General features: G+C 40.7%; 1 protein-coding gene across 1 annotated transcript in view; it reads right to left on the bottom strand.

Annotated features, from left to right (window-relative positions):
• The window catches only part of LOC113164453 (collagen alpha-1(XVIII) chain-like), a 44,215-nt gene extending 40,492 nt beyond the window's left edge, over nucleotides 1-3,723 (bottom strand). The window contains exons 1-2 of the mRNA XM_026363761.2: nucleotides 3,487-3,723; nucleotides 3,312-3,394 (exon numbers count right to left, since the gene is read on the bottom strand). Coding sequence (XP_026219546.1) covers nucleotides 3,312-3,394; nucleotides 3,487-3,542 — 139 coding nt within the window. The 5' untranslated portion in view covers nucleotides 3,543-3,723. The remainder of the gene's footprint in view (nucleotides 1-3,311; nucleotides 3,395-3,486) is intronic.
• Nucleotides 3,724-14,363: the final 10,640 nt, after the last annotated feature.

Below are 14,363 nucleotides of genomic sequence, written 5' to 3'. Positions count from 1 at the left end.
TTTGCAGCCATATTTGATACAATAATATTTTACATGAGTGAAATTGTAAATGAGCATTTAATGACACATTAACCCACTTAGTGCTTCATCACGACATCATTAATAAAGACCTGAGCTATTGAAGGTTGTTACCAACAACAAAAAAAAAACAGCCTATATAGTTTCTTCTACTCCTATTTTGGTCATTTCCAGCATCTAGTATACATCAACAGAGATGCTCAGTCAGCCATTTCAACCACACCCACGAACCCCTCTTGACAGCAAATACCAAAGTTTTCATTTATACAACTTATAAGGTTATTTCCAAAGTAATGGTTGGAAAATGTCTTCTATCCAATAAAAAAAAATATCTTAAGTAAAAAGTTTCATAGTTCCCACAGGAAAAAATGGAACTCAGGGAGGGGAAGTAAGAAGTTAACATAATCAGCTGACCTTCCCTGAACAAACAGAGGAAAAAAAAAAAAACCCACAAACTCATGAGTCCTGCTTTTGATAGTTAACTTCTAACTAAATCTAACAGCACACGTTTGGTTTGTTACGCATTTACATTATACCGTCATCTACTTTAGACTCAAAGTGTAAAGTTTCAAACTGAATTTGCACTGTAAGTTGAATGTGTGTCACGTACAAACCACGCCATATGACCGTGACGCTAGTGCAGCCACCTAACACGTTTTCACCACCGCCCTTTATGTATTTCACTGATCTCCAAGGACTCGCATCATAATTGTCCTCATCATTCTCATCACGGGCCTCGTCTTCATTATAGCGATCCCCATCATTATCATCACCCACAATGTAATCATCACAGCCACATTCGCAGAGACTCACATCATCAGCCACATCATCTTTCTCATTTTCCCCTAACAGCACTCGTGTTGTTCCTCCTAGATAATTAAAAACATTACAACTTTGGCATAATTACCATGTGTACAGCAGATGGAGAGCATGCTTGCATTCGTGTGCTCTTCGGGTGGGTGTGGCATATCGGCATATTTAAATCTGTGCATGTCTAAAAAGGTTGTACTATATGCTGCTTTTAGAAACATGTTGCTCATTAGTAAAGATTTAAACCAAGATGTTTCATCAAAAACTAAATATGCATTCATTTACTCGCCTTCATTTGCCTACACATCATTCATTCATTACTTATTCATCATTAATTGCTCTTTTGATAAGCTGGTCCATGCACTTGTTCATTCATTAATGTACTCATATACACTCTTTCTTTGTATTCATGTGCTCATTTGTCACTGTGTATTGCTCATTTGTGCAATTATTTAACCATTAATCGATTCAATCCCTAAGTCACACCTTTATTTTCATTTTTCTGGTGATCTTAAAATTACTTTCCATTCATTCATTCATTCATTCATTCATTCACTCACTCACTCACTTATCTACTGGATCTGTTAATAAGTTTATATGTCAGTTCCTTCTTAAAGTTGCTTTCATCTACCTAGAACCAACCAAAGACTGTTGAACAGCATTTAGTTTTCCAAACTTCTTATAGACTTATATTCCAACCAATGGCTTTTCTTTTGTCCTACCAGCTCTCACTTCTGCTGCATCCACCTAAAAACACCAGGACACACTAGTAACAGACAGAAGGAAATGGATTAAATTAGTTTTATTTCAACAATCACGCACAGAAATGTGAATGTTGCCATGGAGACATCTCTGTTTTTAAGAATATTTACAGCATGCAGCCTGGAAATATTTGTCTGGCAAGAGAGCCAGCATGTGCGTCTGTGCACGCACGCACGCACACGAAACACACACTTGTTTTTTCCTCTCTTGAAAAACTGAATCATGGAAGAGGATTATGAATATGGCAAAAGCACAAACAGCCTGAGAGTGGAGCCTCTGGCTCAGCTACCCTCTGCAGGATCTACAGAAGCTAGACCCTTTAATGAGACTTTAAAAGCGTTTCTGTAGCCGGACAGTGATCCAGCTCCACAGATCCACTGTCAAGTTGCAAACATCCATTTCATGCACTTACTTTGAGTAAAAACTCATTTCTTAGAGCTCATATTTCACTTTATCTGATGATTCCAGGCAGGATTTTATTGCAAAGTTGTTACACGTTTTTTTTTTTTTAACCACCAGCAGCCAAAATGTCAGACTGACAATTAAGCCCCTCGAGGCCACATTAGCTAAAGAGACCCCCTAATTATTTGCGTAAGACGGGTGGAGGGGGGTTAGACAATGCTGCTTTTGTAACACGGAGGTTCTTGTGGTGAACATGGGTCAAGATATCCCCACACACATAGCTGCACATGCCAGTTTGGATTCCAGCAAAGTGACGGAAGCGGTGATGGTATACAGACACGTGTGTTTGCCAGGGTGAAAACCAATAAAATGAAGCCTGACATAATTGGCAATGACCTTCATGTCTGACAAGGATTTTCCAAAACATCACATTACAGCATCTTCACTACCTTAATGTCGCAGTGCATCATTGCAGAGCCTGTCTGTCAATGTGCACATTGTGAGATTTTGCCTGTTTCCAATTGCATCGGAAAATACAATCTGCAGTTCTTTCAGCACTAATTAGGAACACGTCGCAGTGTCCCGCTTGATTCATTAATCATGGAGGGGGAAAAAAAATTAAAAAAATCTACATTTAAGCTGTAAAAACAATCTGCGAAAGCAGCTACAGCGAGGCTATGATAAACAGTCTTGATATAATTGAAACCATCATCCAGTAGAACAGCAGCTAGCAGGTACAGTATCTGCCCCGACTGTTGATGTCATGAACAGTGGTTGCCAAAATGCTTGAGAGTTTGAGGAGCTCCATGTTTGACTCTCCACTGTGTTATCCTCCCTACTTCCAGTATAAACAGTGTTCTGCACAGTGACTCTGGACGCAGTCCAATCCCACATTAAGCATCCCGCAGGATGTATGAGCTTATCAAATTGGGGTCTAAGGCAAATATGAACTAAAGCTTAACCCACACCTCCCCCCAGGACTTTCCCAGAATTTTTGCTACATAGGCACTTTAATTTCCATCCACATGTGAGAAAAGACAAACAATGATTTACTAGTATATTACTCTAATAACCACAGAACAAATGTCCCATAGTCATGTGGCTTTTCAAAAATAAAATGCCTCTAAGCATATACAGTATCTAAAAAGTAATATATTGCTGTCTCAGTACACTTATTCCATTCCAGGACTAGAGCACAGCAGTTTCACCATTCATATTCAGCAGATGAAAACTCCTGAGCCAGCAGAAAGCCCACAAACAACAGAAAAGACAACACTTGCTCCAGCAGCACGTAATCGACAGGCAGAGAGTTTACATACCATCCAGCAGCTGATAGGCAGACGAGCGCTGGCAGCAGACGTGGAGGACCAGTAGAAATAATCCAAAGAACCAAGCGGGAATACTGCACAAAAATAGAAGCAAAGAGTAAGAAGCCTGACTAAAAGTTCACTTGAAACAAACAAACTGAACCAAAACACAGTGCCTTTCATTTACCGTGAAGTCATCCTCAGTGATGGGGAGCTTAGATCCACACTAAAGTTCCCCCTCATCTGTAACAGTCAGAGAGAGAGAGATGGAGCCCACTCTACCTCTCTCTCTCTCTCTCTCTCTCAATTATTCCAAACTAAAAGGCTCACTCTCCTCCTCCCCTCTCCCTCTGTCGTGCTCCCTCTCCCTCTCGCTCCGGTTCCCAGTCAAACAAAGGCAGCTTCAGTGTGCCGAGACTCAGGGGGCCCTAGCAAACCTGAAACCTGACTCCTTGCGTCTTTCTGTGGACCGCAGCTTTCTAATCCAGCCCTCCCCTCGCACATCACAACTCCAGATACAAATTAACACAGTCCAGTGAAGTCCTCCTCCTGCTCCTCCTCATTGGTTGCGGTTTCTCTCTCACTTTACTGCGCTTTAAAGCAGCTTTCTTGGGTGGCCTTGACCTACGGGGAGGCTGGTCTCAGGATGTGAAGCAACAAGTCCAAAATGTTCAGTATCACGGAGACAAAAAGTTATCAGCGGATGAAAGGAAGCATTCAAACACTACACGGGCTATGTTTTCTTAGTCAATCCCTTTAGTTAAGTTGAACTAATTCTATGGTTGTTTTAAATTCTACATATCAGAAGACCTACAGGTCCAAACGGCTTCAACTGGATCTCATTAAGGTGCAGAGGTGCAATGCTTTTCCTGGCCATCAATTTTTGCTTAATATACTTTATATTTTTATGCTCAGTAAATCATATTCAACCCTGCTTCTCATTTTTCAAATTGTGATACATGGTCAAATATAAAAAAAAAAAAAGCACTATACTTGGTGATGTGGCGACAGCAAATGATTTAACACAACGTCTGGACTCGAGAGCATTGTGTCGTGCTGCCAAATGGAATCTGCCTTAGAACAAGCACGCACAGACACCGACCGGTCTAGCTGCAGGAGCCAGCGCAGCAGCAGAGGGAAGGACAGATAAAGATGTGTTCAGACCTTGTCTGCGACAGCTCAGACAGACAGGAACCTTCGCAGGCTGCGAGTGATGCTGCGAGGCAGCATCGGTGATAAGATGACTGCAATTCACTGACCGCATGCAAACCTGCCGGTGGTGTTGTCGGGTGCCACTCCTTTGTCAAATGTTTCTTATGAGTAATCGGCCTTCAACACAGTCATTAGTCTTTTCTACCTCTGATTTCAAAGTCAGGACATAAAAGAAAGTAAAGGTGTCCTATTGCCCTTGAGAGTGATAGGATGGGACACTTTTGTAGATCCATTTATAAGAAGAACCATATTTATTTGTAGAAAAAGTGAGTAGAATAATAATCAGCTGAAACTAGAACACTTATTAGGTATTGTGCAGTGTGTCCTGACTGCCAAATGTCATGTTTTACTATCAGGCAATCAGTTTCAGAGACTCCTCCTCTGTTGAAATGAAGTTCATTTGTTGTTTTAAACTTATCAGGACCTGTTACTAGAGCACCATGATCTTCTGATATTATCAAGTTTAGCTGGGATAGAAATCTTTATAACCTAACATGGAAGGAAGCAGCTCCGGTTTCTCTTGACCAAATCCAATGCAACCAGGACTGTCTCGATAGAAGAGTGTCCCATCTCCTGCTTTAAAGAAAACAAAAAAATAATCCACTTATAAATGTGAGAAGGAACATCATGTCTTCAACAGATTGCAAAATCTAATGTGAAAGAAAATACATCTTGCAGCTCGCCAAGTTTACTCTACACCCACTCAGACGTCTAGATGGACGTTCAGAGATCTCCATAGTTTTCTGTGTATTTGGAGATAAACAAAGTGAAAATACAATTTCAAAGACACAAAGAGCAACAGACTGATGTTTCTATGCAAAGAAAACAGAAACATGGAGAAGGAAGGGGGGTGGGACAGAGGGATTTTAGCCTGTGGGTGGCTGCAGATTAAAAGGGGTCCAGTCTGAGGTCTAGCTGGTATGACTCAGTAAGATACCAGATCGTCATCGCTCTTTAGCTGATGGCTATGAGAAAGCAGGCTGAGCTGCCGCAGCTGACAGGAAAACGCACCAATGAACAAAAAGAAAACATCTGCTAGCAATGCCTCACTACGAGTCTGACAGAGGCCTTTTTTTTAAAAAAAGGGGGGAATTTCCATGTTTTGAACCTAAGCTGTTTGTGGTTTTAATGTACTGCAGGGCTGCCAATAGACATTTAGAGACCCTGCTAGTGTTGAACTTAATAAAATTAACAGCAAAATAGATGGTGATGTGAAACCTTTGGAGTATAGTGCAAACTAAACCGGTGTAGAGCAGAGCAAGATGAAGCTGGATCCAAAGAGTCTACCTTCCTCGCGTGACGTTTTCTGATGCTCATATTCTAAATATTTCTATCGCCAAGGTCGGGATTCCTCGTGGTGCTGCTCCGACCCACTGTAGGCGTCTAATAACCCCAAGAACCAGCGAGAGGAACAGTGATAAATGCTGTGTGCTGGTGGGAGAATGACCACAGGGGTGTGTGGTTTGTGCCACTTGTCCTTGGATGATTTAAATAGTCTAATTATCAGTTGGCCTACGTAAACATGGTGTCGTGGTCACCACTATCATGCATTATCTCCTTTCTTCCTGATTAGCCCTAAAGCGAAAGCTGCAAATAGAACTGCAGTAAAAGGGACGTGACAAGTTTAAGTAATGACAACATTTTTAAATCCAACATCAGCATACGACCATAAATACACAAATACAATTAATTCTAATCTAAATGTCTTCGTTTGTTATGACCATTGCCGCCTTCTTTTCTTTCCACCGCTCCTCATCTTAACCCCCCCCCCCCCCCTATAACTAACATGATCTCCCCAGTTTTCAAGTTGGGGTCTGCATTATTCAGAGGCTTCTTCACAAAGCCGGGGGGGTGTGCGTTGTGGGTTCAAAAGGTCACACTACTCTCTCAGGGTGGGATGATGTGTGCGTACCCCAGGTCAACACAGAAAGTAAGTGCTTCTGGTGTTTTTAAAGCTGAAATCCAAACGTAATGTTAACAAAAGGGTAGCCGTGCTACTGAAAACAAGTATGGGGTCCATTATCCTGAGTCTCGGAGTGACTGACAGGAATGTGAACTACAAGGTCACGCTGCTTTTTAAAAGTGGAAAAATAAGCTTCAAATGGATTTAGACTGACTAATCTGTAGATAGAGCAAAATGAACCCATGTATTCATTTACAATGCATTAAGAAAAAAAAAAAAGCTACAGAGCCATGTATAACTGATAATTAGAAATGATGTTACAACATTGGTAAAAGCCTAAAATATTTTGTTTGATGGCCAAGCTTTTTCAGTTTCTCTCATTAAAAATATGATTTAAAGGCAAGCAGCAGTGTAAATGTCTTTTAGCTTCCACTCTCGTCACTTTATAGAAACCCAGGTTGGGCTCACAGGTGTTTAAGCTGCCGGATAAGAGTGTGTGCCAAGCAGTGAGAACTGCCAGTGCTGTCAAGCTGCATTTTAAATCCCATTTATCCCGAGATTTACTGCTCCAGCGTGAATGTAATTATTGTCTCCAGGTGTAATCATCCTTACAGGTGTTGCTGGCTCCAACTGCAGAATTCAAATGGTTTTTACTGTAAAAAAAAAAAAAAAACGCCCCAAAGCTGAACCTCTGCACTGGCTTTCTTTCACTCTATTCAAAGATGTCTCACGGTGCATAACTTCAGGTGATGACAAGATCGACTGCATGTTTCAGAGAGGCTGGACTTCAGTCTTTCATGGTGATTATTGGGTTAAAATGTCATAACGTGTTGGCTTTCTGCTTGGAATTTAAAGAGTATACCTAAGCAGGCCGAGCGCAATGGAACCGTCAGTCAGGGGAGGATTCAGTAGCTGCGGCAGCCAGATATTGTCCATTCATCCCGCGCTTGGCTGCAGCCATGAGGGAAAAATAAGATGGAAAAAGGAGAAGTCCAAAACATGATGGATGTCACATTTTAAACCATTGCAATATTTCCTCATAGTAAGATTAGTTACGTAAACCAAGCACATACATTTTCAGGTAGTTGATGTGAATCTCGACAATCAACGCCCTGTTCATTTAAAAATAAAACATCTGGCTCACATTTTTAAAATGTCATTATGTGAGCACAGATCACACTGAAGTGGTAGAGCGCCGTTCTTTACTTCACCTTCGCTACGTGCTCGTCTGTGACAAGTTACGTAACGGGGATGTCATATAGTTTGAGGACTTGGGCTTTGCCACTTAGCTGCCTGAATATTTCCCTTTGGTGCATGAATTTTACATGTGCAGAAGAAGAAGAATGAAGTAATAGGAATCTGAATAGGATCCTATGTACAACCCAACGATACACGTTGGCGAGCTGCAGGTGGTTTCAACTAGCAGCAAACGGATTAGGTGCTTTCCAACTCTGCCCCCTTTTCAGAGCCACACCAACGCCTGTCACTGAAAAATTTATTTAAATTAAACTAAACAAGAGCGATGTTTGACACTATAAATCATATTTTGTCTCAATCTACCCTCTTGCTTGTTGAACACAGAGAGTACAACTTCAATACTTCCTGGTATACAGCAGTATTGTCTTAACAGAAGTGGTTATGCAAAGAATATGCCAACAAAAAAAACAAAAAAAAAAACAAGCACTGTTCCACAATACTATAAAACATACTATTCCAGTTTTTCTGACTCACCTGATCAATGTGAGTTTAATTACATTATGGCTAGCTACTAATTCTGCCTAATTCATCAATGCAACATAAATAAATCCTACTGCTCACTACAAGATTGCTGCTTTATTTCTTTACCTTGTGTAAAATAATCAGATCCCGTTGAAATAGCTACTTTCATTCCACTGATCTTTAAGAAAACATGGATGGTAAACACAGAGACGTGGTCAGGCCCAAAGCCATGAGTCTGCCCGTGCCACAGGAGAATACAGGATATTCACTGAGTTTCCTCACATGCTGTTGTCTGTCTGCCAAGAACTTCAACATATCCTTTTTTTTTTTTTTTTTAAATACTCATAAAGCAAAGACTGTTCAAACATTTATGTATATCAGCACCTTCATAGCTCTAATGATGAAGTGGGTTCGAGAAGTTTATTAGATTAAACTCTTAATTTAATTTCGCCAAGTTTTTATGTGTCCGTTTCTCTTCATATAATAATAATAATATACAAATAAAACACCAACATGTTGCACATACGCCCTGTGCTATGAGTTATGTCAGCATCAGCACATGTAAACATGTTCATTAACAACTTTGGGCTGCAGGGATTTGGGTTATGTAGTCATGTACACAGTGCAATCAAAGAGCTCGCTATAAATTACAGTTCATGTTCTCACAGCCAAAGAAATTCCCCATTTACATTACTGTGAAACAGGCCATAAAAAGGCACGAGTCAGCTTCAAGCTTTATATCTAAAAAAAAACAAGAACAGTGTAGCAAATGTCTCCTCTTCGAAACAAGTATCAGACACAATGGCACGCAATGAATGAATTACCTATAGTGTTGAGATGGCGGGAATATGTTGTCTTGGTAGAAATCAGGAACACGTTCAGTGAATGACACCATTAGGAGTTGTTTACTGCTTCTTAAGAAGAGCCTCAGTTTCAAAGTTGGAAAATATTTCATGCAAATATAACTCCAACACCAATTTAAAAGCTGTCAAGGTGCCTTCAGGGAACTTTTTTCTTTGTGTGTGTGTGTGTGGGTGTTGGGCGGTGTCTCATCTAAATGTCTGGTATAAACATCTGATTCAACCCAACCCAGCCCCTTTTCCTCATATTTTCTGACCCAACAACTTCGGGCCATAAACAATCTCCATCACTCCATCTAGTATTCCCATCCAGTTGGACAACAGACATCTTAGCAGTGGGTGGATCATGTTTTTGGCTTTTTTTTTTTTTTTTTTTTCCAGATGGCATGTTGAATTTCAACAAAACTTTGTTATATTTTACTCTTATGTTTATAGAGAAAGATTATGTAGCCCTATTCAGTCATGGAAGATGTGGGATTTCAGCATGTGGTTACAGTGTTCAATATATAATAATATCCCCATTCATGGACATATAAGCAGCACAGTATTTCCCAAAGAAACAACGAGACATTGTCAAAGAGTTGTCCAACACAACCATCATCATATTTCCAGTCAAGACTGAAATTTGTGAAACATCTAAAAGACTGAGATACAATCATTCAAAGGTTGAAAGGTTCTTTATGTTCTTAGCCAGTATTTAAAGGCAGCAGTTCACTTTTATGCCAAATAAATAAAAAGCCTGCTCACGCTGGCAACGCCCTCAAACTGCTTTATCACAAACATAGCAAACCAAAAACCACGACCCCACGACTGCGGTATGAATCAAATCGTGAATCTTGTGCACCATTCCAACATTTGATGCCTTTTAGAAACCATGGCGACACATCTGATCAATGCATGATGAGATGAGAGTTTCTAGTTGGTTACCTGACACGAAGGAAAGGACTGAAACACAGTTTGGATTAAGAATCTACATCAACTAACTAGTTTATTCCTCGGGATTTATCAGTGCACTGGCATATTTCTGGGATCTTTCCACAGTCAAGTTAAAGACTGCTCCAGCTTAGCTCAGTACCATCCAACACCCTTTACTTCATGGAACAATGAATTGATGTCGATGTCGATGACAGGTCTTGGTAAAAAAAAAATAATGCTACACTCCTTTCTTTCCCTTTCTTATGCAATGAGGATTTGGCCGTTTTCTTTTTATGGTAACCTGTGCCGTAACAAACGCTGAAGACCTTTATAGAGGTCAGAATTTCATTGTTGCCAAGCATAAACCTTGTGGACACAAATGACTGATGATCTAAAAGCAACAGCAGCTGAGGTCATCCACAAATCTTGTCCTAAGCATCGTCACTGGATCTACATCTGTGGTTGGTTTAAGTCGGAAAGGCGCTATAATAGCAGAACCGAAATCTTGGCGACTAAGCAAGTGCATGTCCAAGCAGAGAGTCATTGAGTTAACAAAGGGTGGATGCAAGCAGTTTTTATTGATCCAATTCTTTGACTAATCTGTACCAGAGTTGCCATCTGACAAATATTCTTAACTGCTGTGGGAAAGAATTTGACACAGTCTTACGGGACTTCCCTGATGATTTCTGACTTTCTGTGGTACATTTTAATTGATGCAAACTCTACTTTTACTATCTGGAGTTAGGAGACAGAGAAATCAGTAAAATAAAAGACTTGTAAAGGACGGGAATGCATAAAGGCGAGAACATACGGGACCATCAAGAGAGAGAAATCAAAGCTGATGGGTGCATAGTGGTCAGACAGGAAGAACAAAAGCTTGCCTTAGCATGTAGACACATGCAGAACCACACACACACACACACACACACACACACACACACACCTGTTCACCCAATGATGGCAGTAGCTGATAATCAAAGACAAAACAAAGAGGCCTCTTCTTTTTACCTCCACAGTCCTTGAACACAATTCACCTCGCTGTTTGCACTGTATTGACTCACCCATCTTCAAGGACATGCCTCAGTACATATGGCAGTGTGTTATTGTAAAGTGTGTGAGGTAAGAGCATGATGAAATGCACTCTGAACTCGAGCACAATGAGCTTTCAGTGAACGTCTCCAGCCTGATGGAGTTTCCAGACCAGACAGTGACTTCTATCCCCTAAAAGCAGGCAGGTGAAGGAGTTTGCATTTGATAGCCAATAAAAGCTTGATGCCCGATTGCTGCAGGATTAGACAGGTCTCTAATGGGTCGAGGTTTTCCCCGGTGCAACTGACTGTGTTCACTGGCAAAGAAAAACTCATGTTCTTTAATTCATACCAGCTGATAAGATGATGAGCAACAGTACTTTCATTCATTATGTCACCGAATCTGTAGCTGAAGTAGAGCACTTGAAAGGGAATGAAACGCTTTAGTCACTGTGTTGTAAAAAAAAAAAAAAAAGGAGCTGTACTGAGTTTTATATATAGCTGGGTATAAACAGCATGTAACAAAATAGAGATACAAGGAATGAGAAATGCGTCTGAAGTGTTACAGATACAGATACAGTATTAACCCAAGTCCAAGGGGATTAAATGTTCTAAAATATGTATTTTCACTGCTTAATACTCTGCACACTCAGACAGCTGCATGATGCATGACAAACTATATAAATGGCAAAATTGTGACTTATAAAGTGACAACTACTGGTCTGCATCCTGTAGGTAATGACTGAAGAGGCAAACTGGAGCAACTGGAGCTGGAGTTTGAACCGACATTGCCACAAGAGGCTTGTTTGTAAGCTCGACTGCCGGCTCCGTTTGTTTGCTCACTGAGCCCGACAGCGGGCACCAGCACCACAGGTGGCCAAAATGTTCCAGCCTAATGCGACAATAAGGCGTGGTTGAACGTATGACCATATTTCTGCTGGTAAACCAGGACTTGCAGTGACGTAATGAAGCCTTCCTCCCACAGATCTTTAGCCTGATAAAGAACTCAGATAAGTTGGAATGTATGAACAACTCCAAGATACTGGCTCAAGGGGAGGTTAAAAAAAACACAACACTAAAAAAGCCCAGACTTCTGTTCATCAAGGTTTTCACAGGAGGAATTTAAACCTCACAATGAAACTCATGTCACTGCATTCTTCCAGCTTCACTTTCATTCTAACACAAATAAAAGCTTTTACATTGTTCCACTAATTTTTATGACAATGTGTGAAAATAAAACAGCTAAATTCTGTTTTATCAAGTGACTGGTTCTATTTGTATGTTTAAATGTCCCACAGGTTGCTTTGCATGTTTGCTTTTAGTCTCCCAGACAGAAAGGTTTAACAACCTGATGTGACCCAGACATCTCAGGTGCATTGACAAGAACACGCACAGACCCGATGCGACGGTCAACTGCCGAGTTACTTTCCACAGAAAACAACATCACTGTTTTCATGGTGTCCTCTTCGCCTCTCTCTGTGCTTTCACTGCTGCAGACTGACCTCTTCTTTCCTTGAGGAACACATCACTGACAACCTCTTTCAGTTTCCATCTCTCTGCCTCCCACAGACATGCACAAAGAGACTCTCTCATACGGACATGGAAATAATTAGCACTTTAGTGGACGTCATTCTCTTATTCAGTTGCCATTTGTCTGGCGCAGATTTGTTCAAGCAGATGAGACAAACAGAACTTTATATAGAATATTTGTTAAGGAAGGAGTTTGTACTAAAAAAAGAATGGTAAAAAAAAGTGTGTTTTACATTAAGTCCACAACACAGTGGAAAAACAAAATCCGCCTTTTGGAGCAACCAAGTCAGAGCACACACCTCAACCCAATAGAGATGCTCGGGAATGACTTGAGTTTTGTTGTGTTATTATTTTAGTGACATCATATTTGTTAATATTCTTAACTTAGGTGAAGATCAGATCACATTTAATGACAAATTAATGCAGAAAATCCAAAAGGTTCACATACTTTTTCTTGCCACTGTACGCTTTAGATCATCACACTTGCTGGCAGATTCACATTAAGGCCTTTTCCAGAAGAGTTCCTGCTTAGACTGGGACAACTGCACCATAAGTCCCAATCAATGCACACTTTTGCCAGACATTATGTAAAACTGTTTCCACTAAACGGATCAGAGGCTGTTCGCCTCTGTACCGGCATATTTGCGACAAATTCCCTTCCACCAAATATCTTCAGAGCACTTGTTGTGGAGTCATTTGTAGGGTTGTAACAAAAGACGAGCCCCTGGGTTTCCAGGTCTGAAGCTGGACTAGCACGTTTGTTTCCACAGGAACTCCTGATGGTTTTTCCTGTGCTGATCAAACGACACGCCCGCAGCTGCCATTGTTTGACATGGGACACACATGGGTGCAGTTAGTGAACAGCAATTCACACAGGCTCATAAAAACAGAACAATCAATGAGTTCTGGGTTTGATTTTCTTTCCTTTTTGTTTTTCCTGCCCTGCCCAGACTAACGCCAGAGCCACACCAGAGCATTGTGGTGTAAAAGCGACTTTACTCACCACCAGGTTTGTTTTGTTGTTTAAGTGCCCGTTTCCACTTGCAGGTTTTAAAATGGGGAATCTTTAACCACTTCAAAATCAGTACAGAGTAAATATTCTGTTGCCATTCAAAACAGTCTTTTGTTCATTATAGAAAATGTGACTTTGATTATATAATCCTCTTAAAGCGAAAGAGATTTGAAACTTAATTCAATTTGAAGGGAGGCATTAGTGGAGTCAGGGATACAGATGGTTACGTAGTACAGTATAGTAATTGTTCCCGGTGTGACCCAGACTTTCCACCGCTTTAACAACAACAGAGTCATTAATCTCCTTTAACCATCTTATCTCTCACACCAGCAACTATAAGCTAATACCTCAGCTGATGTGTCACTGTCCACATCCTGGTTCATGTGTGAAGGGAAAGATGGGGGTGTCTGTTATTGTAACTGCAGAGTATTTCTCTTTATCACCCTGGAATGACATTATAAATCAGATGTTTAAAATAACCTGTAAGAGGATTAAAGCCCTAAACGGTTGCCATTGGTTACCATGCCCCATATCAACTAAATGAACCTGCTGCGTTGAAGAAAACTAAAAAAGGTATAACGGTAGCAGTAGTTCAGGAAAGTGGGATCAGATGAGCTCTAAGCTAAGTGAGTGTCATGTACAGTTCATCCCACACTGAGGCCTACATCTGCTTCTTTAGTGGCAGGATTTTCCATAAAGCTTTACCTCCTCGGTGTATGATCCACCCTCCTCGGGAGCCTATGCACTGCAAGCAAACGTTACGGTTTCATATTTAAAGATGAGACACCAAATCCATTCCTTGGAGACTTTTACCAACCGTGTGAAGATTCATAACCTTGTTTTCTACATTAAATTCAAGGTTCACGAGCCTCAGAGCCTAAGTCC

Source organism: Anabas testudineus, chromosome 2 (assembly GCF_900324465.2).
Source record: "Anabas testudineus chromosome 2, fAnaTes1.2, whole genome shotgun sequence".
Classification (NCBI taxonomy): Eukaryota; Metazoa; Chordata; class Actinopteri; order Anabantiformes; family Anabantidae; genus Anabas; species Anabas testudineus.
Note: the sequence above shows the minus strand (reverse complement) of the source record. Positions and strands in the feature narration are given on the sequence as shown.